The following is a 22,815-nucleotide window of genomic DNA, read 5'->3' on the forward strand; positions in this document are numbered from 1 at the left end:
ACCTGGAGTCTAATTGTGACTCACAGAAGCCAATTAAGGGCTGGGAAAAAAATACATTTATTGGGCAAGGTCTTTTTCAGAGCTGCTACACAGTTATTGGGTGTAGACAGTGACTTGTAACACTTGTGGTCAATAAGCTGATTGCTCCCATCTTTTTCTGATGTTGAACCTCGGAACATGGAAGCAAACTCTTAGATTTTAAGACAACTTTGCAGAGTAAAGAAATAAAGATGACAACTTGCATCTCCACCTTTATTTTGTTCCTTTACATTGCAAAGTCTTCAACATGGAACCACAGTATCTGCCTGGAAGGTATGATGAGGTGGTTAAATTAATGCCTGTAAATACATTTATTGGTATTGAATGGATAAATACTATTTCTGGGTCTAGAATACAAAAGTGCTAAATGACTCAGTGCTTTTATTATATTAATATATTTGAAAAAAATGAACAAATGTCGTGATTTAAAGATCCTACTCTAACAAAAGCTGCACAGACTGGAATTCAAATCCTTATTAGCAACAAGAGAGAAGCAAAACCTTTTGACATATAGAGGACTCTGGGGCTACAGATGAAAAAGTGAACTGTTCCTTCAGTGACTTCCCTTCAGACAAAAAAACCCCACCACAGATTTACCCTCCAGAATGCAGCATCAGCAGCTCACTTGAAAAAACTGCTGTTATGGAAAAGAACAAGCAACCAAAAAATTCCCCCAAACTGTGGGGCAGAGGATTGGTTTGTTCCTTCTAAACAGAGAAGCAAAGACAAGGCAAGAGTCTGAAATGAATATGATTTATCTATCTACACCTATCTATCTATAATATATGTTTTATAAAGAGACAGTCACTGTGGAGAAAATTATCTTCACGGTACTTAAAGCACACACTTCTCATGCACTGGAGATGATGTTGAATTGCTGGTTTTATGGCAGATCTTTCTTGATCCATGCTGAATTTAACAAGAAAACCTTAAGATTCCTGCAGTGGCTTCTTTCAAATTAGTAGTGATGCTTAGGTTTGAACAGTGTTCATGAAACAACTGCTATTAGAGCATTCTTGACATTACTCATATCATTAAACATGTTTTTGCAGGGTCTTACTGAAGCTCTTACCTACATTTTAAGCAGTCATTGATTTAAAAATTTTTTAAAAATGGCTATTGAAGTACTTCATTAGGCCCACTGATTAAAGTGAGTTTGCAGCTTGACCCTTTCTTAACATCACAGAAGAAAACGTTAACTGTACCCCTTAAGAGGTAGATTATAGAAGAGCTTTCATTAAAACCTACTGTGCTCACAGTTTATCCAAAACCTCCTTTAAGTACCAAAACTTCCCATTTTTTGGACTTTATCCATAGATGACACTGATGGGGGAAAAACAGTTGAAAAAGAAAAAAATATTAAGTGTAAAGAAAAATAAATGTAAATGTAAATATAAAAGAAACCTGTTTGGGTTAAAAGAGGGGAAATTTAGGTGTGATATTGGGAAGAAATCCTTCCCTGTGAGGGTGGACAGGCCCTGGCACAGGTTGGGCAGAGAAGCTGTGGCTGTCCCATCCCTGAGAGTGTCCAAGGCCAGGTTGGATAGGGCTCTGGAATAGTGGAAAGTTTCCCTGCCCACGGCAGGGGGTAGGAATGGGATGAGCTTTAAGGTCCCTTCCAATCCAAACCAGGCTGTGACTCTATATCTGTAAGAGCAACATTATTTTTTTAGTTAAAGAAAACATTCAGGTAAATCAGCTCTACTATGGAAATATTCTCACAAAACTTTCCAATAATGAACTGTGGAAAATTCCATGTTATCCCTTCAAGTTTCCTGTACTGTGCATGTTTCACTATGCCCATGTCAGCCTTTCCAAACATTCAGCATTTTGGTTAAATGCTTCTGTTAAAAGTCTGACACATTATGAAGTGTTAGAAAGTGAAATGTGTTATTTTTGGGGTCAAATGTCTTGTTTCATGTCAACCCCAACATTATGATTTAAGATTTTTTCACATTCAAAACTTGAAGATTTTACTTTGCTTCAGTGTGGTGGGTTTTTTCTTCCCCAAATGGTGCCTGAGTGAAAAATACTTTTAATGGCACAATATTAAGACACAAACCATTGTAATTTAGAGGCTCTGTAAAGATATTTATTCAGTACCTTTTCAGGACTATTGCACATAATGTATCCCTCAGAGCCAGGTTAATTTAAAAACATTGCAGAATAACATCCTCCTCCCACAGCATATAAATTAATGCATAGATTATTAGGCTTTTCTCAATGTAGAGTCCTGTTATTGTGCCTATAAAGAACACAAGAAATTAAAAAGAGTGTCAAACAGCAAAATTAGTGATTATATATTAATAAAGATCTTAAAGTCATGGTTTGAAGTGTGGTCCTATTATATAATAATAAAGGTGCACTTCCCATTCTTCCTTCTCTAGGAACACTGACTATCCAGCCAGAAATGTAGCACTTCCTTGGGAACCTCACACTGACAGGCACAGAACATAAGGAAACCACAGAGAAAATTCCTTTGCTGATAATTCTCTTTCTCTTCTCCTGATTTTGCCTGTTCACACACTGAGAACTATTTCTAACTTTACACATTAATGCCTGTAGCTCCACTATTGCTTTTCCATTTCAAACTTGTGTAGATCCTCAGGGAAATAAATATTCTTACCTATTCTGAGGGGGGTTCTTTTGGCTAAAATAAGTGCTGTGGGAAGGATAACTTCTGGTGTAGGGCAGCTACACACATTAGCTGGACAGGTTTATCACTGGGATTTAATGAGTAAAGTAACATTAATAAAACATTGAATACAATGTAGAGTCACACACGATGCATCCCATCAAACTGGGATAGGGAAATCTGCTATCACTGGAGTTGGACCAAGGGTTGGACTTGATGATCTCAGAGGTCTTTTCCAACCCAATCGATTCTATGATTCTATGATCCTGTCTAGAACAACAGTGCTGATTCCTGCATTCCCCTGTCTCCAAGAGGCACTGGCAGACCTTCAGACAGAGGGGAAAGCCAGAACAAAATCCTCCAAATGCACACCAAAAAAGAAAGGAAAGAGCAGCTGCTCCTCCAAGAGAAGAGTGAATGGAAGAAATACTGATGACACAACCAGAAGAAACTGCAGGCTGGGCAGTACATAGAAAAATGGGACAAGGCAATGACTTATCAAGGTGCTGAATCAATCCTTTCAAATGGTATCTTTAAAAACCAGAGACTTCCTCCACAGGTGGAGAATTCTGGCTATCAGAGAAGTCATTCACCTCCAGGCAGGAGCTGAGACACATTCCCAGGTGCCAGAGTGGGCAGACATCACATCAGGGATATGTGATAAATGCCAGGGTGGTGGCTTTGCCCGCCTTTATGGTGCTGAACTAATATTCAGGCTACAGACCCACTTCCTGGTTAAACAACATCCAGAGGCTGAGACTCCTTTGGACTCAAGGTAGGCACAGTCTCCAGAGCCTTTTATCTCAACCCTATAAGGGAAAATGAAAGACATGATTACTTTGATACCCACAATCAAATATTCCAACAGAGCAAATGCAAGTGTGGGTTCTCTTTGAATAAAGCCTGATTTGCCACAGGCAAGGCATCACAGGAGGATGATGGCTTGAGCTTTGAAGAGGACACCATGGAGATTGTCTTTCTTCAATGGGACTTTGTGCCCAGAGCACAAAATCCAGCACTGCTAGTACTGGTGGTTGTTTAACGTGAAAGACACCCTTAGAGCTGAGTCTGAACCTCAGGTTTGCCCTTCTCAAGGATGCTGTGCTATCAAGCCTGGACTTTCACATTCTCCTAGACAGCTAAAATGTTCCAGCAGAAGCTGTGAAACAAATGCATCTCTCATTTCTCTCTTCCTCAGAACACAACAGGGCACGATGGTTAAGGGAGTGGTGGAAAACAGGAAGCAAACCTCAGTTTCCACATTGTATAATAAATATGTTTTATATGTGTGTGTCTGTCTATCTATCTATCTATCTATCTATCTATCTATCTATCTATCTATCTATCTATCTATCTATCTATCTATCAATCATCTATCTATACACAAACAGAGTGCTATGATGTTCTGTAACTGCCAAGTGAACTAGAATGGTCTCTGGAAAAGCCAAGGGACAAATCCCCATGACTGCAATAACATCTGAGCTTACACATCAAGGTGTTCACCCTCGTGAAGACAAGGAGGGGCAAAGACTGAGGCAGAAGCCCAAGAATGGAAAGAACTTCATCACTGAAAGCATCCCTGGATGTTCATATTGCAGACAGGGGACAAACAGTGGGCAGGACTGCAGTTTTCAGCTTGAGATGCCTATGTGCTTCTCACATGTCACATGAAAAGCCTTTGTCAGATCAAGCCCTTAAGTCTCGGAAATTAATTGAATACAGTCATACACCACGAGTAATGCCACAAATTTAAAAGTAGTTAAATTTTCCACTTTTTAAGTTAATTTCAGACTTGTGAAATCTCACTGTGATTTTTATAATCACTGATAATTGTACCAGTTTCTTCTGGCAGCTGCTCCAGGCCAAGACAAAGCAGTGTCTGAGAGGATGGAACAGCTGTCAGTGGGAGGAACAAACTGTTCCACACCTGCCACTGGTGGGAGACAACACAGGGCCATGACCACAGAGCAGCTCATGTAACAAACTCACAGCTTCCCCTTTCCCTCCAGCAGCCCTTTTTGTAGGAACATTCCTAAGAAGTATGAAAGCACCTCCTAGAAGTCTACTAGAGCTCTTTGTTATGAAGTTATTTTGGCATGAGGTCACATGCAGGCTTGTACTTTTGCAAAATATATCCCGTAATGAGGAAGTCGTGCAATTGTAACTTTCTATTCCTCCACTTGTTGCTTTGGCATCTTGGTGGCCTCTTGGTTTAACTTTCACTTTGCCATCCTGTCTGTTACCAAGAGCTCCTGTATTATGTTAATTCTGAACATTACAAATTTATCTCCTAAATTTCACCCCTCACACTTTTATCAATGATGTGTGGAATCTTTACTGCATTCCATGCTTTCTCCATAATAATCCCTTCAACATAATTACAGATATTTCCTTCAAGTCACTGTCTATATCTGTGTTAGTTATGTTTTCTTACTGCCCTATAATCTATTATCACCAGTAAAACCCCTCAACGTCAACTTACAGTTCTTTGTCTAATGCTTTCCCATTCACCCAAAAGAACTTTTCATTTCTTTTATAGAGTCCAATCCATGGGTCTTGCTTTGTTATCTTCATCATGAAACTCTGCAGGAATAAACCCGTATGAGAAAAGAACTTCAGTGATCAAAATACAGTGTCTTTGATCCAGGGCTTGAAAGCAAATCTTGCCTTTCTCACAGAAGAAACAATATTAAAACCTAAATGTACAGAGTACTGGTGCCTTGGATAGGGTTCATTGACCTAGAGGGGGGCTCTTTTAAAATATCTAGGCCTGCTGTCAAGGTTTGTAACTGATATGGAAGAATATATTCTCCTAGTTTTTTGTGCAGAGTGGAATCTTTCCTAATATTTTAGGATAATATAGAAAGAGATGCTCTCCTAATTCCAAAGGCCACAATTAACATATTTACCACCCTGTGTGTCATTAACCTATCTTGATAAAACAGTAGTTTAATTAAAGAGAAATGTGTTGAAATGCTGTTTACACTGATAGCTGCCTTCAACTTGAGTATGTACAGCCGTGAGCAGCACCAAATTTAACTCAGATAAACATTTTCTACATCAACTGATAAAAATGAAGCTTTCTGTTTTCAGGGAGAGGAGGCAGGAAGTTTTCTGCAGGCCCTGCACCAGCTTCCCAACTGTTCAGCTCAGGAGGCTGGAAGAACAGCTCCCTGGAAGTGAAATAGGGTGAAATCAGGCCCCCCTCTTGTTCCCTTACCAGTTCCTGCTGATTCTCGAGCACCAGGAGGGAAGCATTGTGCAAGGAGCAGTGGCTCTGACTGGAGTTCCAGTTGGCTTCATTCTCTGACAGGTAGTAGCATTTCCTCTGGAAATACAGCCAGCCTGATGGGCAGACTTCCAGGGAAGGACAGACAGGAACGTCTTTGGCCTTAGAACTGCTTACTGGGAAAAGATAAAAAACCAAAATACTTCTTCCAAATGGAGAAGGATTCTGGAGTGTTTGAGTTTGCTTTCTGACTGCATCATCTAAAATAATCTCAGTCTAAATACAGCATTATTACCTTTGCCCAGCAGAAAACAATTGTTGTAAACTAGTTATATATTCTGGATCCTGCACCCTTATGGCTCCTGACATACCTTCAAAGGGATGATCAGGGACAGGTTGGTAGAAATAGCCAAGAGGGTGATAATAAAGTATCCTCCAAGGACTCTTTTACAGAATAAATATTCCTGACAGTTTTTGAAAGTGTTGCTTCCTCACAGCTGAATTAATAGCTTTGCTGTTACAAAACTGATGGCAGAATTACACTAAGACTAAACTGAGCATTCCCCAATGTCCCTGCAACAAGTGGAGCCTGACCACTATTTTAATCAATACAGAATCATAGAATGATTTGGGTTGGAAGGGACATTAAAGATCATTCAGTTCCAACCCGTGCCATGGGCAGGGACACCTTCCACTATCCCAGGTTGCTCAGAGCCCCATCCAGCCTGGCCTTGGACACTTCCAGAGATGGGGCAGCCACAGCTTCTCTGGGCAACCTGTGCCAGGGTCTGCCCACCCTCACAGTGAAGAATTTTTTCCTAATATTAAATCTAAACCTGCTCTGTCAGTTTGAAGCCATTCCCCTTGTCCTGTCACTCTAGGCCCTTGGAAAAAGTCCCTCTCCAGCTTCCTTATGGGCTCCCTGCAGCCACTGGAACGCCACAATTAAGTCACCCCAAAGCCTTCTCTTCTCCAGGCTGAAGGGACTTCTGACGACCTAACACTCTGGTAATTTCTATTGCTAATTATATTTTCTTTTACAATGACTTACCATACTGAATATACCAAATGAAAATGAGAATAGCAGCAAGAACAGCAGTGATCCCTCTCCAGAGCCAGATATTGGAGAGCAGACCTGAAAAAAGAAACATCAGGAATTAAAAAACAAAATGAAACAAAAAAGCCACAAAAAGTGGAGTCCAGGACCCACAGAGCTGTTCCAAAAGCAAAAGTAGCCCTCTGTGGAAAGCAGCCTGGGAGCAGAGCTGAAGGCTTGGCAAGTCTGAGACATTTAGCACAAGAATTCTGAGTTACTGTGAATTTTAATACATCATCCAGAACTTGATGATCACACAGCAAAGTGATCCAAAAAGCAAGAAACGAGCATGGAACAAATGAGGGTGGACAGGAAGTTCGGTATAGACCTCATGCCTATATGCGGCATGGATAAGTGAAATAAAACAATCTTCAGCTCCGCAGCCCAGAACTTCTCATGAGAAACATCCAGCTTTATCCCGCAGCTTTTCAGGGTCTCCTTTCCTTCTCTGCTGCCTTCCAGGGTTTTGGAGTTGGTAAGGACCCACCAACTTGCCGCTGTCCTGCCTTATATCCAACTCTGCAGGTGCTCCAAAGCGAGAGTCCCCTCTCGCTGCCAGTACAGGGGTCTTCAGCTGCCGGGACGCCGCAGAGCAGCAGTCAGGGCGCCCTATCCCCTCGCATCCGCTGCCGGGATGGGGAGAGTAGGAGCATCCCTGCCCCGGCACCGACGGCTCATTCCCCACGGCGCGCCCGCTTCCCGGCGGGGTGTCCTGGCTCCCTCTCGGCGGAGTGTCCTGGCTCAGCCCCGGCGGGGTGTCCGGGCTCTCCCCGGCGGGTGGTCCTAGCTGCCCCTCCCGGGTGTCCTGTCTGCCCCCCCAGGGTGTCCTGGCTCCCCCCGGGCGGGGTGTCCTGGCTCCCTCCCGGCGGGGTGTCCTGATTCATCCCCGGCGGGGTGTCCTGTCTCCACCCCGGCTCCAACCACGGCATCCCAACCCGGCCCCTCTCCCTGTGCCCCTTCACCTTTGCGGGAGACGCTGCGTCCGCTGCTCCCTGGGCATCCCATGGGTGCGGACCCGCTGCCCCGCGGGCGCGGAGATCACGGGGCCGGAACCGCCCGGAGGTGGGGGCAGCCGGCCGAGATCCGCTGCCCTCGGTCCTGGTCCCGAACTCGAGGGTTGGAGACAGCCCGCCGGGATCCGCTTCCCGGAATCCGCTTCCCTCCCTTCTAGTCCCAGCCCCGAGGGTGGAGTAGCCGTCGGAATCCGCTACCCGGGATCCGCTTCTCTCGGTCCCGGCTCCGAGGGTGGAGCAGCCCGTCGGGATCCACTTCCCTCAGTCCCGGTCCCGGCTCCGAGGGTGGGGACAGCCCGCCGGAATCCGCTAGCCGGGATCCGCTTCTCTCGGTCCCGGCCCCGAGGGAGGGGACAGCCCGCCGCGATCCGCTACCTGGGATCCGCTACCCGGGATCCGCTTCTCTCGGTCCTGGTCCCGGCCCCGAGGGTGGGCACAGCCAGCCGGGATCCGCTTCCCTCTGTCGCGGTCCCGGCCCCGAGGGTGGGCACAGACTGTCGGGATCCGCGTCTCGGAATCCGCTTCCCTCGGTCCTGGTCCCGGCCCCGAGGGTGGGCACAGACTGTCGGGATCCGCGTCTCGGAATCCGCTTCCCTCGGTCCTGGTCCCGGCCCCGAGGGTGGGCACAGCCTATCGCGATCCGTTTCTCTCGGTCCCGGCCCCGAGGGTGGGGAATTCTCGCCGGGATCCGCTTCCCTCGGTCCCGGTTCCTCCGGTGCATGGTCACGGTGCGTGGGCTCGGCGCCGAGCGGTGCTTTGTGTCGGAATAAATAAGTCTGTAATTCCCGTAAAATGGGAAATGGGAAGCGTTTTGAGAAGAACTTGGCCCTCCTCGCAGGTTTCAATTCTCTGACAGCAGTGAATTCCTGGACCTAGCACAGAAGGAGAAGGCTCTTAACTGGTTTTATTTGTTTATTTAGCATTTATTTATTTATTTCCTTTTTTTTTTTTATATGGATGAGAAAGAATGTAGGGAGGAGGAGAGTAAAATCAAGTATTTAAATGCTGATCACTTAAAACTGGAGCTTTTTGTAAAACCTGGCCAGTGATTTTCCTCACCCAGGAGAGTGTAAAGGCTGATGATGCTGACTTTCCAGCTGTTAGGATGAAGTTACTGTGAATTTTAATTACATCACCCAGAACTTAGCCGAATAGCAAAGTAATTTCTGACACTCAAGTGACAAAAAAAATTAAAATAAATAAATAAAAGGAAGAAATGAGCATGGAACAGAAGTTGCATTGCTTGTCAATACAGACATTTCATCTGGTGTGTTTTGCACAATAACTGCTTTCCTTACAAAACAGATCTTGGCTGTGTTGCATGTTCAAATAGCCAGAGGAGCACAGCCCTCTTCAAGTCATTGTGTGGGCTCTGTGCAAGGCTGATAAGAAATTCAGCAACGGTTTATCCAAAACAAGCATCCTTCTGTGCCTGGGGAGGAAACCTTAAGTGGAAAAGCCTGAGAATGGAGGGTTACACTTCATGCTTTCACTGCAGTCTCCCATTACTTTGATTCTCAAGGATTCTGAGCAGTGGTCAGTTGTTGAAAATATCTCCAGGCATTTCTATTAACATAATACATAATAAAGAGCCATATGAAGTTTATATTTCCATGAATATAGTATGAATAGCTGCTGATTGTAGCCTTTGCCTGCAGCAGGTGATCATTTCATAGAATCACGGAATCGACTGAGTTGGAAAAGACCTCCGAGATCATCAAGTCCAACCTTTGGTCCAACTCCAGCCCCTTTACCAGATCATGGCTCTCAGTGCCACGGCCAAGCTCAGGTTAAAAACCTCCAGGGATGGGGAATCCACCCCCTCTCTGGGCAGCCCATTCCAATGCCTGATTACTCTCTCTGAAAAGAATTTTTTTCTTAAATGTCCCCTGGCAGAGCTTGAGCCTGCGCCCCCTTGTCCTATTGCTGAGTGCCTGGGAGAAGAGACCAACCCCCACCTGGCCAGAACTTCCCTTCAGGGAGTTCTAGACAGTGCTGAGGTCACCTCTGAGCCTCCTCTTCTCCAGGCTAAACACCCCAAGCTCCCTCAGCCTCTCCCCACAGCACTTGTGCTCCAGTCCTTTCCCCAGCCTCGTTGCTCTTCTCTGGACCTGCTCCAGCCCTTCAAGATCTTTCCTGAACTGAGGGGCCCAGAACTGAACACGACACTCAAGGTGTGGCCTCACCAACGCAGCGTACAGGGAAGAATCCCTGCCCTGGTCCTGCTGGCCATGCTATTTTTTAGCAGTGGACTGGGGGAGCTGGACCAGCCAACATGCCTGGGATGGCACTTGAGAAGAAACAAGGTGAAGAAGAATCCAAAAGATCCATGCAATGAGGCTGCAAGCACAGTGGCTTTAGGGAGGTCAGGGAACTTCAGATTCCCAGGAGAGGGAAGAGATGATGAGTCCCAAGAGCACAAGCTGCAGACACTTCAAAGGGTTTTGCAAGACATGAGTCCAGAGGGGCAGAGAATGAGAGTGGGATGTGGAATTAGGGCAGCAGAGAGGTTCAATACCACTTTCCTATAGAGCGTGTTTTGCATACAAGGAGACAATTCGATATGAATATCTGCAGTGGAATCTGGATGTCTGCACAGCTGGTATTCTAAGAACAGATTATTCAGCATTTATTCTCTCAGAAGGAGTCACTTGCTCTCTTACAATTCAGTCCTGCCTGCTGCTGAGGTCAAAAATAACATTGTGGCTTGTAACCACAGAGCATTCATGAGTGAGTACGCTTCTCATGCTCACCCACTGGTACAGAAGATAATTTTGGCAGCTGCAAGCAGTTCTCCAGGTTGACAAAAAACCCGAGAGCCATTGCATACTCATTTGTGAATAATTTCATTCTCTGAAACTATTATAGTTAATAACTCCAGTTGCTTATAATCAAGACACTCAGCTTTTACTTTCCCTGATCAGTTTGGCTGAGAAGCCCATAGACATTTTCTATTGAAGATTGATAAAAAACAGTGGAATGTCTTAAAAGACAAAAATAACCCCCCAACTGAATCACTGGAAAATTGATTTAAAACACTGCCATGATGTAGGGAGAAAGATGCAAACACTCTAAGTAAAAAGTAGTGCATTTTGTAGAAGAGATCTAACGGGACTGACTCGAAAAGTTGGATTCTGTGATTCTACTTCCTACTACAACAAATAATATTGGTTTGCCTTTTATCACTCACTAATCATAGAATCATGAGATGGTTTGGATTGGAATAGACTTTAAAAAACTAGTTCCAACCCCCCTGCCATGGGCAGGGACATCTTCCACTAGGCCAGATTGCTCAGGCCTTGAACCTTTCAGGGATGGAGCATCCATGACTGCTCTGGGCAACCTGTGTTCACTGGAACAATGATGCTGTGGCTGCAGGGACTGAAAGAGATTACATGAATTATGAAGGTCTGTCAGTTATGCTGCTGTTGCAGTCCAAGACATATTTAGTCATCACTTAAATTTGAACTAAAAAAGCTAAAGATTCTTAAACTTTTGAGCCTTGGCGATGTAACAGTGCCTGGGGAAATGATGCCATAGCAGGGCATTTTTGACAGAATGAGCAATAAAACATCACTGAAGGTCCCTGAGACAATGTGGATACAAAGGGAGTTGGGATGATCCAGAAAATCCTCATCCGTGGAACACAACTTCCTGGCTCCTACTGCTCTGACTGCATTTCAGTGCACCAAACTGGTTCCTCCTCATCCCACAAGCAAACTGGGGGCAAAAGGCTGTTCCACAGAGGAAGGATCAAAATTCCATGTTCTTCTCGCTCCAAGAGCTCCTGTGCTGTCAGAGGGGACACTCATGGTGTGGCTGTTTCACAGCCAGACATCAAGAGAAGGGACTGAAGTGCATCCAAAACTTGCAGTGTTAGGCAAAAGTCTTGTGGCTGCCAGCTTCAAAACTGGTATGTAACTTTATTTTTCTCTTTCCTTCCTTTCCCAGGAATTCCAGAGAAAGGAGAGTGGTTTAACAGAGACATCAGTATTGCAGAGCAGGCTGCGTGGCCCCATATTTCTGGACACTTCCCTGTGCCAGGTCTGAGGGCCACTGCAAACCTTCGTTTGACCACAGTGAGAACTTCTGAGGCACCAACCACAACAGAAACAGCTTCACTTCCTCTTCTTTGTCTCACACAACTGGGGTTTGCCTGGCTTGTCTTGGCCTCTGGTTATGGGAAATGAGGCAGAGAGTACCAGAACACATCAGTGCCCTCTGCAGAAGCCTCTGTAGTTCCCACTGGCAGCAGGGAACTGACCTGATGGCCCTGAGGCAACACTTACATAATAGAAAATTGTCAGTCTTTGGAGGAAATAGGTTCACTGGGCACTGGGATTTATTTTATAAAATATACTTTCTAGTATAGTTTGTTCTAAATCAGAAAAGCGATGTCCTATATTGCACTACAGAAAGGAATACAGTAATAATAAACCATAGAATGGCCTGGGTTGGAAGGGACCTTAAAGATCATCTCATTCCACTCCCTTTCATGGGCAGGGACACCTTCCACTATCCCAGGTTGCTCAGAGCCCTGTCCAGCCTGGTCTTGGACACCTCCAGGGATGGGGCAGCCAGAGTTTCTCTGGGCAGGGCAATTTACCCTGCTCTGAGTTGACTGTGACAGTTCATCTCCACCTCCCTCCTCAGTCAACAGATTAAGTTTTAGTCCACAGGCTTTAGTTTGACCTTGAGAGATTTGTTCCCCAAACAAGACATTGACTTCTGATATTTTGGGGTGCTTTGGGAACTCTTGTGAAGCTTCCATATACCAGACAAGGTAATAATGTTATTGCTATTATTGAGCAGAAGGCACAGCTGTCATCTTGAAGAAATTACATTCTTCACACTGAAAATGACTTGAGGGAGGGTTGGAATATGGAAGGTAAAGCACCACAGTGTTGTAACAACATGAAAACTATACCAGTAAGCTGAATGAAAAGAGGAATATAAAAATATAAGCAAGACAGAGAGGTTAAGGTGAAAACCTAAGTTGCTATAAAGATATTTAATTGTCTTTATCTCCAGAACCTGATGGCCTGGTCATAATAACAATTAGTAGCTGTACTTTCGATAAATGTTATCTTCCAATAATCTCCCTGTATTTCTTTACAGATAACATGTGTTTCACCATAGAGAAAGCATCACATTAAGCACATTGAGAAGTCACTCACCACGTGAAGCCTTTGCAGCAACAAAGCACAAAAGGTTCCAGAAAGTCCAGCTGTAGGTTTTGCCTGTTGAGTTTGGTGTCACGACATCCCCTGCATGGGTAGCAGGTGTCTCCCCACAGGGTCTGCAGGCTGTGCCTCTGCTCCAGGAAGCTTTCAGAGGCCAGCACTGAAGTGAGACTGTACAGCCTCCTCATCAGCCAGAGCTGCTTGTCCTGATAGGTCCTTTTTTGACCAAAGAGGAGAAGAAAGAGGAGCAGGTGCATGCGCAGAGCTCACCTGTCACTCTTGCAGTGACTGATCCTGACGTGGGCTCCACAGAGCTTCTCAACACACCTTCCTGTCCAGCATCCTGTGCATGTGTCTTGTGGCTACAGATGGGGGAGCAGAGCACCATCTGTCACACACAGGAAGAATTTCTGAGCTGCTCACACGGGTTGCTTTCCCTAATCTGGGTTAATTTAACAGCTTTTCTGCCCAGTGTTTCCTGCTGCACTGCAGGAGGTGCTGTAGCCAGAACTGTCCTCTCTGGGGGACCAAAGCAAGAGAAGGATCTTGTGTGGGAAGTGCAGGGACAGTGTCCTGCTCTCAGATGTCTGCTTTGGAGAGCATGACCCTCTGGAGCCCACAGGGCTGCTTAGTGGAATGTACTGTGGGGCCACCTGGAGAGCTTCCCTCTGCTCCTGGGACTGACTGCTGCATCCCTGCACTTCCCTCTGCTTGGCATTTCAGGGAATAAAGCTGGGCTTTCCAAAGTACAAAGGGGTGTGTGTGTGAAGATTTGGAAACTGCAGATGCTACTAATGCCAGAACAACCTCCCATCAAATGTGAACACGTGGAGACCATCAACTTCCATTTACTTCTGTTTTTACATAACAACACTCTGTCATCAAGAGATGGACCACAAACAGACTTCTCATTACAAGTGTGTGTATGACAGGAAAAGGAGAGAACTTCCTCCTGAAAGTTCGAAGAGGAGGGAGATCTGACTGTCTCAGCCCAGAGTGTCATTGTAAGAACATCAGAGGGAGGAGAGAAGGACAAGGGGCACCAATAATGGCACAAAATGTCATTAACGCTGATTTGAACTTGCCTGAATCAGCCACACCCAGAGTGCAACAGGTCTCTGATGTCTCAGGTAGGTCACTTGGTGTGCTCTGAGCTTTCTTTGCATTCTTAAGTCTCTCTCTCAGATACTTTGAAAGAGTGCCTTGGAGCACCAAAGCCCCAAAGAGCACCAAGGAAATGGGAGGGCCAGTGCTGGGAGAAATGGGCAGGTGGGATGTCCAGATGGGGTTGGGATTTTTTAAAGAGGGAGATTGTTATAATATCTACATTTCATTTGTGAAGGTTAGGGCGGTCCCATGGTGTAATGGTGAGCACTCCGGACTCTGATCACAAGGTGGTGAGTTTGAGTCTCAGTGGAGACCGTACCGGGCAGTTAAATGCCTCCCTGCCATCCCGATCCCGTCAGATCTCCGATGCTCAGCAGGGTCAGCCCCGGTTAGTACCGGGTGCTGTAGACAGTCCTGAGGACTTCACTCTCACTGTCCAAGCTCGCTCGGCCATGGCAGATGGACCTTGGGACTTAAAAACGGTGGGGCCAGTTCTGCGCACGCTGTGCCTCACCTAAAATCCACTGTGCAGGCTGGAAGGGCACACCCCCACCTGGGGAGAGCCCTTCCCAAATCTTCGTTCGCGAAGTTTGGGCCATACATTTGTGAAGGTGCAACTGTGAGGAAGAGTCCCTTGTGTGATATTAAGAGTAGTTTTTATCAATTTTGGAGGCTGTTCCACAGCTGGACATCCACTGGCCCTGAACCAGGCCTGTTCTCCCCCAGCACACTGGGATTCCTGCAGCAAAGGCTCAGGATTGAGTGTCTGCTGTTGCTGGGCTTTGCAGCAGTGTCAGGCACAGGCTGTTTGTGCTCCCTGAGCACAGCAGGCATTGCCTGGGGGCTTTTCCTCCTGCCCATGTCTGTGCAAACCACTGGTTTAATACATCAAGTGTAAAGTGTTTCATGGACAGGTTTAGTTGGATGTAGTACCAAAGCCTTTCTTGCCATCCCAGGCTTGTCTTTTGCAGAAAGTGTGACCCTTGCCCATTTGTTTTCAAATGGGTGAGGTTTCCTACTGCCAAAGAAGCAGTTTCATCATCTCTAGCATCAGATAACTTCACAGCTAAATTGACTGGCAACCATAATAGAGGCCACGGGATTAAAAGAGCCATTTTCCTTTTAATTTAACCCATGTATTTCTGCTGATTTTTAAATAAATTTCTAATTACAATATTCTCTGCTTTTACCTTTTGAGGAACCCCTACCAACTCCTCTCCTCTCCTCTCCTCTCCTCTCCTCTCCTCTCCTCTCCTCTCCTCTCCTCTCCTCTCCTCTCCTCTCCTCTCCTCTCCTCTCCTCTCCTCTCCTCTCCTCTCCTCTCCTCTCCTCTCCTCTCCTCTCCTCTCCTCTCCTCTCCTCTCCTCTCCTCTCCTCTCCTCTCCTCTCCTCTCCTCTCCTCTCCCCTCCCCTCCCCTCCCCTCCCCTCCCCTCCCCTCCCCTCCCCTCCCCTCCCCTCCCCTCCCCTCCCCTCCCCTTCTCTCCCCTCCTCTCCTCTCCTCTCCTCTCCTCTCCTCTCCTCTCCTCTCCTCTCCTCTCCTCTCCTCTCCTCTCCTCTCCTCTCCTCTCCTCTCCTCTCCTCTCCTCTCCTCTCCTCTCATCTCCTCTCCTCTCCTCTCCTCTCCTCTCCTCTCCTCTCCTCTCCTCTCCTCTCCTCTCCTCTCCTCTCCTCTCCTCTCCTCTCCTCTCCTCTCCTCTCCTCTCCTCTCCTCTCCTCTCCTCTCCTCTCCTCTCCTCTCCTCTCCTCTCCTCTCCTCTCCTCTCTTTATGGACAATATTTCCCTGACATTATTTCTGTCTTACAGAACAGAGCTCAAAGCCCTGGCTTCTGTCTTCTTACCTTTTCCCACTCGTTTGCTATTTTCTGATTGATAGTGGATTGCCTGAATCAAGTCCAGTGTTCCCAAAGGAGTGACATTAATTTCATAAGCCAGCAGGAGGCACTTAAACTCAGAGAAAACCTTAACTGTGTAGTGCTAGAACCCAAAGGGCTCAGTGCTGTGTACCAGGATGGCTTTGAGTGTTTCATGAAATAACAACACTGTTTTTCTTACATTTTACCCACCCTTTATGTGTCCCTCCCCTTTCTTCCTCTTTGCATGTTTTTTTCCTTGCCTGTTTGTATTTATTCATTTAACCATCTAACCCCCCCAAATTCAGCTTGACCTGCAGTTTTCAGGCTTTGATGTTTCAGCCATTCTTGCCATTCATGTGTGGATGTGAATTGAATGAGACAGTCAAACAACCAGCAGCGCTGAATGAACAACTAGGCATGTATTCCTGTGATAGTTTCATGTGCAATACTTTCCCATTTCCCTCAGGGAATTCCTAAGGTTGATGTGTTTGTCTTTCCATACCTTTCCCACTCATCCCTTTCCTGCACTGCAGAGCCCCATCTCTGTCATCATTTACCACTTCCTTCCTCAGAACCTTCTCCTGTACTATTTTTGAAATTAGGATGGAAGAACTACAGGGACCATTGAAGGGAGAGGCAAAACAAGGAGTTATCAAACCATGTGGCAGAGAAACCATCCCTGATTTTTGATAATTTTCCTTCTGAATAATTCCTAATACGAGAGGCTGTAGAGTCACCATTGTAGGAGATCTTCAAAACCTGCCTGTGCCTGGTCCTGGCTACTCTACTCTGGCCAGCACTGCTTGAGCAGGGCAGTTGGAGGAGGTGATGTGAGAAGGTCACTTCAACCTAAACCATTCTGGGCCTCTGTGGTCAGGGCAGGAGGGCTTATATTGAGAGATCTCCTCCAGAATATTTTCTGGGTTTGAGTTCACATTAGATCTGTTACCTTCTGAACCCTAGGTGCAAAGAGAGCCCTAAGAGTGGAAGGAAAAACCACTGCCAATCCATCTTTCTCCAACCTCATGTCCCTTGGAATTGGTTACTATATCTAAGGGGTTTTTTTTTGGGCTGTCTGTTCTTTCAGTTCATGTGTCTCTACACAAGGAACTTTATTGAAATTGAAGATCCACTCAGGTTTTGCTCAGTTAACAAAGGATTAATTCAGCTTCTCTACCATGACCTTATCTCCTGAATGTTTCCTGGCCACTTTATCTTCTGCTGCAATAAGCACTCTTTCCTCTGTGCAGTTCCCCTCTCTTACCACTCACACTGTCCTTACACAGTCTGGTCCTATGAGGACTCCCTTCCCTTTCCCCTGTTCTTCAAACATATTCCATGTTGGGATGCTGTTCAGTTCCCAAGCAAAGGTGTCCAGAGCCATTTGGGAAGCCCCAGGACATCCAGCCTGGCCTGAGCAGGCAAACCTGGAGAGCCTCAGATTCCCAGTGTGAGCCTGACAAGGGCACCTTGCAATGAAGAGGATGTTTTTTCCCAGTTGCTTCCCTGATCCATAATTTTTCCTATCTCTCTGTAGGTAAAAGCTGTTGCTCCAGGCCGTGTGTTCCTGTGCTGATTACTGCAATAATCCTCGCCCTGGTCATAGTTGTGTGTCGGATAATCATGTGTAAGTGCTGCTCTAAATGTGAGAACAGCAATTAATGTGGGACTCTCACTCTCTGAGTGATGTCCATGCCACAACATCCAAAACCAGTGTCAACAGAAAGACACTGAAGGCAAAGGACAGCAGTTTTTTGCCAAATGTGGCTGTAAGAAAAAAACTCCATAAGAGAGTGGAGTGGTTAGAAAGTTTAAAATTCCAAAAGAAAGAAAACAGCAAAGCACAAGTGAAAAACTGACAATGTTCAAACACTAAAGAATGTATTATAGAAGTGATTTGAAGCCACAAGTTGAGATTAGTGAATGTCCATTAGTGTTAGGTTTGCTACTTGTGGAAATGTTTCAAGGTGATGTTATTGTATCATGTCACAAAGATGTCCATAGGAGCAAACCCCTTATATATATTTGCAAATAGATATTGAATATGTATTTAAGCATAAAAGCTCATTTGAAAGAGACAGCTAAGTCACATATTAAAGGAGTTTGTTTCCACCTTGCTCATATAAAACCTTGTGCTCGGTCTCTACACAGATATTGCTCAGTTCAAAACAATCACTGAAATACATAAAAGATAAAACTTAGAGCAGGAAACCATTCTTGTAACAATAACAATAATATTAACAGTATCAATAACAACATTAAAACAATAACAACAATAATATTAATATTATAAACAACACTAATTACAACAACAATAATGGTAAACTCATGTAGTACTTCCTTTCAAAGTTTTTAGGGCTTCATTTTTCAGTTTAAGTTTAGCTTGGTTGTTTCTCTCCATCCTTTGAGAGCTGAGCGAGCTTGAGAGGCTTCCACACTCAATCACACCTGATTAAGTTTTTTAAAACCTCAAATGAGCTCCACTATCTCACTGTGGCCTGGGGAGAAGCACCGTAGAGCAGCTTCCAGCTGGGGCACAGGAGGGCCCCAAAATGTGCCCAGGGTGTGTGGGGCAGGAGCAGACAGTGCCCAGAGCTCCAGACTGGGGGGAACAGGCTGAGTCAAGGACAGCTGGGCTGGAGCACTGCACTGCCAACAGGGGCTCTGCTCTCTCCTTGCTGTGGATGTGTGTGCTGTGCAGCACAGTCCCCACTGCTCTGCATAGTGGGGGCACTTTGTGTTCAGGGACAGAGTTTGGCTCTTTGGAAATCTGCTGTGTACTAGCAAATACTGTTTGGAGTTTTCCTCCATGGATGAGCAAAAGGTAGATTTGCCATTCAGTATTGGGTGATGGGAGTGTCAAAGAGGTCCAGGAGAGCTCTGTCAGTGAATGGCAAAATTGTCCTTCATTGCAAGCAGAAATTGTGTTCTCATTTCCAGACTATCCAACTGCAAGCAGCCAGCAGCAATCAACGGCACTGTTCCCCAGCCCTGAGGAGGCACTGGGTAGGTAACCCACTGTCCTTCCAAAGACACTTCCCAGCAGCCTGTGGCATTGCCTGGGAAGAGAGGCAGCACATGGGCTGTGTCTGCATTGTGTTCAGAAGGCAAACAAACCAACAAACCCTCTGCCCTCTCAGGAATCAAATCCTGATCCTGGACACTCACGGGATGAGCTCTGGAGGCCAGAGATGGTTCCCTTTTGCATCTCCTTCAGCAGCAGTGTTGGATCAGCTCTGCATTGCTGTCTCCCAGGGAAGAGCTGATGACTGTGCTGCCAGTGCAGAGCAGTGTGTGGCAGGGGAAGGGCCAGCAAGAAGAGCCCTCTGGTATCCCAGCCCTGCAGTGAGCAGGATGGATCATGTGGCTGCACTGCTTTGCCAATAGCGTGGCATTGCTGGCGTCTCAACTCAGGGCCACTCCCATTGGCTAAATAGCTGCTTCCCCCCCCCCCCCCCCATACCATTTGCCTCTGTCTCCTGAGCAAAGACTGGCAAGCTAGATAATGTTTCCTGTGGTGCTCCCTCTCTGTCTCATGCCTGGTGACTCTTGGGCTGGGATCAGCTCCAGAGGCTTTTGGGGCTCCCTGGTGGTCTGCTGACAATTCTGAGCAGGACCACTCATGTATTTCTCTGTCTCTAATTTACCTCTATTCTCACATATTTTTCTGACTCTAAATTCCTCTTACCTCTCTTATGTAAAGGGATCCTTCTGTGATTGTGGACATGGATTTTCCCACACCTGTTCTTCCCTCCTGCAGGATGCCCACCACAATGGGAAATACATGGGAGAAAATGCTATTTCTTTAATCCAGAGAAGAAAAAAAAGGACTGGAATGCATCCCGTGCAGAATGTACTGCTATGGGTGCAGACCTCGTCATCATTGATAACAAGGATGAACTGGTGAGATCCAAATCCCTGGGGCTGTTCCAGGGTTGTCTGAGCTGCAGGACAAAGGCCTGAGCAGTTCCACTTGTGTGTGCTCCTGCTGCCTGTCTTTGGGATCTCCAATGTACTGCCAGCCAAAGACACCCCCAGCTCAGGGTGGAGCAAACTCTTGCAGAGGAAGATGCATCCTGGGAGGTGGGGTCTTTTCCTTGGAAGCTTCTATCCCCAGGGTGCTCCCATGGGACAGAACATCCTCACTGCCAAGTTGATTTGTGATGTACAGAAAATTTTATCACACAAGCCAAAGAGGTCAAACAGACACTTACTTGTAAGAACCATTGCTTTGGCAAAATCCAAAAAGGCTTTCACACCACCATCAGAATAGGAAGGTTTCTCCAGCTATCAAGTCACATCTCTCTAATTTAATATAGTGCTTTAAAGGTTACACAGGTGCTTACATCTCCTCACAGGAAGCTGCAGTAAGAAAGATGATATTAATTAAAATGGAAAATTAAAATGGAAAAAAGCCTCTGCAGCTGTGGGCAGAGGTGATGTGGCTGGTGCTCACTGTGCTCTCTGTGCTGGCTGTTTAGCACTCAGCTTTCTGTGCCTCTGGGGGACAAAATATCATTTTAATCTGTTGTCATTGTTGCCTTCCTTTCAAGGTTTACCTCATGGAACAATCAGAAGATACTTACTACTTCCTTGGTCTCAGATACTCTGTAATGGAGCAGAAGTGGAAGTGGATTAACAACGTGGAACACGACCCAGCCCTGTAAGCTCATTGCAGCACTCACTGCCAGGCCAGGTCTGCAAAAAGGAAACACCCAAACCCAGAGCAGAGAGTTGAGAGCACAGGTGACACCGGGGACTGGGATTGGGGTTCCTTGAGATCCAGGGGCTTCAGCACATCTCTGTGACAAGGAAAAGGAGCCTTCAAGTCCCCTGGGAAGACAGTCAAGTGCCAGCAGGATGGCAGGAGAGGACACAGGTGCAGTTGTGGTGGGGAGGGAAGGCTCTGACTGGATGGCTTGTGTGGGGAAAGGAAGGATAGAGGGGACAGGGACAAGAGAGGGTGATGTCAGTGCCACTGGATGGAGGTGCCCAAAGCAAGGGAAGGTGTCTGGATGGGAAAGCTTTGCCCATGTATTTTTGTGGAGATATGGGGAAGAAAAGCAAGGAATGGGAGGGAGACTCCAAGTGGGAAATTTGTGATGCCACTGACAATAAGGGAGCCTGGCAGCAGGGCCAGGGGCCTCTGTGCCTTCCGCTGCATCCCATCCAGCTGTGTCAGGAGTGCAACTAAAGCTGACTTTTTCTCTTGCTTCAGGTTTAAGATAGAGCATATTAACTTTTTGAAGTATCTCTGCCCAGAGATTGGATATGGCAGAGTTTCAGCTGCACCTTGTGGTGGACACCCAAAAACACAAATCCTGTGTGAAAAAGCTGCAAATACTTTTAGAAAGCATTCGTAAAGACAGCTAAAAACAAGAGGTCCAGAAACGAATCTTATCTCCAGATTCCTGCAAAAAATGTGGATAGGATTTGTATGATCTATCTTTCGCTGCCCAAACGTCCAGCCAAAGGGACTCCTCCAACCTTCCTTTAGACACCCTGCAAAGCCCAGCACATTGCCCCCAAGGTGGGAGTCTCACATCAGATGGATACCCCTCACCAGGAACCTGCATTTGCACCCAGTGGGGGTCTGGGACTCGCTCCTCCCACAGGTCTCCCTTTCAGGCAGCCTGTCAGGGTACAGGAGCCCAGCCTGGGCACAGCTGTGATCCCAAACACATCTTGTCTCTCACTCACACATCCCTCTCTCCCCATGTGTCCCCAGCCCTGCCAGTGCACAGGGAGCCCCTTGCCAGCCTTGCCATGCCCTGCTCTGCCCTGCAGCCACCAGGGAAGGGGAACACCTACTTGTGTTTTGGCTCCTGTCCTGTCCCACAGACAGGATTGACAGGACACAGTCCAATATGTGTGTTTATAAACCTTCCTGTGGACAAGACTGTCTGTGAAACAGCCACACAGGACACCAGACCCTGTGGGGCTGAACTGAGAATCCCCTTTGCTTCATGGACCCTCCTGAAGGCAAGGGACAGGGAAACAGCTCTTCCCTGGAAGCCACAGGACTTCTCTTGGAGCCTTCAGCAAGCAGCAGACCCAAGCAGCTCTGCATCAGAGGGAACAGAAAGGGGAAGCTGCTCTGGGACCTTTGAGGAACTACAGGAATTTCATCAATCCCAGAAAGCCACAGGATGTGAAATGCTTCTCTGCAAGAAAATCCCTAATAAAGGCAGAAGTTTGGTCAAAAGGGGTTTATTTCCTCTGCCTCTGTGTTTTTCTTGGTCATAAAGTAACCTTCTCTGATTTTGGTTTTAAACATTCTTTATGCTCACAGCTTGGGACTCTTTGATTATTTTTGGTATGTGAACAGCAAGGAAAAGGCTGAAACACTTCCCTCTCACTCTACCTTGCTCAGGGTCTCATCCTGATTCCAAGGACAGGGAATCCCCAAGCAATCCAAACCCAATCCTTCGGTGCCTCTGTGGTTGGTGCCCACAGGAAAGCACAAGGCTGGTTTTAATTCTTGCTGCACTTGGGCAATGGGCTGACACTGTCTGGGATGGACCAGGCTGAGAGGGGCACATCCTGGCTCTGGGAGAGGCTCCATCAGTGACCTTTCCCTAGGAGAACCTGTGACAGACGGACACCTCCCAAGGGATGTTCTTCAGGGGCCAGCAAACACCATTCTTTCTGTTCCTGC

The 22,815-nt window shown here is 46.4% G+C and overlaps 2 protein-coding genes across 3 annotated transcripts; one reads left to right on the forward strand and one right to left on the reverse strand.

The window, feature by feature from the left end:
• Positions 1–8: 8 nt before the first annotated feature.
• LOC139670219 (C-type lectin domain family 2 member L-like) lies at positions 9–13,382 on the reverse strand. 2 transcript variants are annotated; one of them, XR_011697436.1, is made up of 7 exons: positions 13,190–13,382; positions 7,962–8,884; positions 6,955–7,038; positions 5,895–6,079; positions 5,157–5,257; positions 3,268–3,483; positions 9–2,284 (listed from the first exon to the last, which is right to left on the reverse strand). XR_011697436.1 is itself a non-coding variant. In XM_071551651.1 (6 exons), the coding sequence occupies exons 2-6, from the start codon at positions 8,002–8,004 to the stop codon at positions 3,366–3,368; spliced, it is 531 nt and encodes a 176-aa protein (XP_071407752.1). In that variant the 5' UTR covers positions 8,005–8,884; positions 13,190–13,382; the 3' UTR covers positions 11–3,365. The 2 variants fall into 2 exon arrangements, 1 of the variants encoding a protein (XP_071407752.1); XM_071551651.1 differs by having other exon boundaries at positions 11–3,483.
• Positions 13,383–14,142: 760 nt separating this feature from the next.
• On the forward strand, positions 14,143–22,352 carry LOC139669369 (killer cell lectin-like receptor subfamily G member 1). The gene is made up of 6 exons (XM_071549831.1): positions 14,143–14,325; positions 17,695–17,784; positions 19,098–19,163; positions 19,918–20,060; positions 20,711–20,820; positions 21,376–22,352. The coding sequence occupies exons 1-6, from the start codon at positions 14,244–14,246 to the stop codon at positions 21,518–21,520; spliced, it is 636 nt and encodes a 211-aa protein (XP_071405932.1). The 5' UTR covers positions 14,143–14,243; the 3' UTR covers positions 21,521–22,352.
• Positions 22,353–22,815: the final 463 nt, after the last annotated feature.

This window comes from Pithys albifrons, chromosome 3 (assembly GCF_047495875.1).
Source record: "Pithys albifrons albifrons isolate INPA30051 chromosome 3, PitAlb_v1, whole genome shotgun sequence".
NCBI classification, from domain to species: Eukaryota; Metazoa; Chordata; class Aves; order Passeriformes; family Thamnophilidae; genus Pithys; species Pithys albifrons.

Excerpts from the sequence above, each read along its gene's own strand:
- LOC139669369 (XM_071549831.1), top strand. The coding sequence starts at position 14,244 with ATGGCACAAAATGTCATTAACGCTGATTTGAACTTGCCTGAATCAGCC. Across the intron at positions 17,785-19,097 it reads TGTGTGTCGGATAATCATGT|ACTATCCAACTGCAAGCAGC; the intron begins GTAAGTGCTGCT and ends TCTCATTTCCAG. Across the intron at positions 20,821-21,375 it reads GTGGAACACGACCCAGCCCT|GTTTAAGATAGAGCATATTA; the intron begins GTAAGCTCATTG and ends CTCTTGCTTCAG.
- LOC139670219 (XM_071551651.1), bottom strand. The coding sequence starts at position 8,004 with ATGGGATGCCCAGGGAGCAGCGGACGCAGCGTCTCCCGCAAAG. Across the intron at positions 6,080-6,954 it reads CATTTGGTATATTCAGTATG|TAAGCAGTTCTAAGGCCAAA; the intron begins GTAAGTCATTGT and ends ATCTTTTCCCAG. Across the intron at positions 5,258-5,894 it reads TCGAGAATCAGCAGGAACTG|AGTTTCATGATGAAGATAAC; the intron begins GTAAGGGAACAA and ends TTATTCCTGCAG.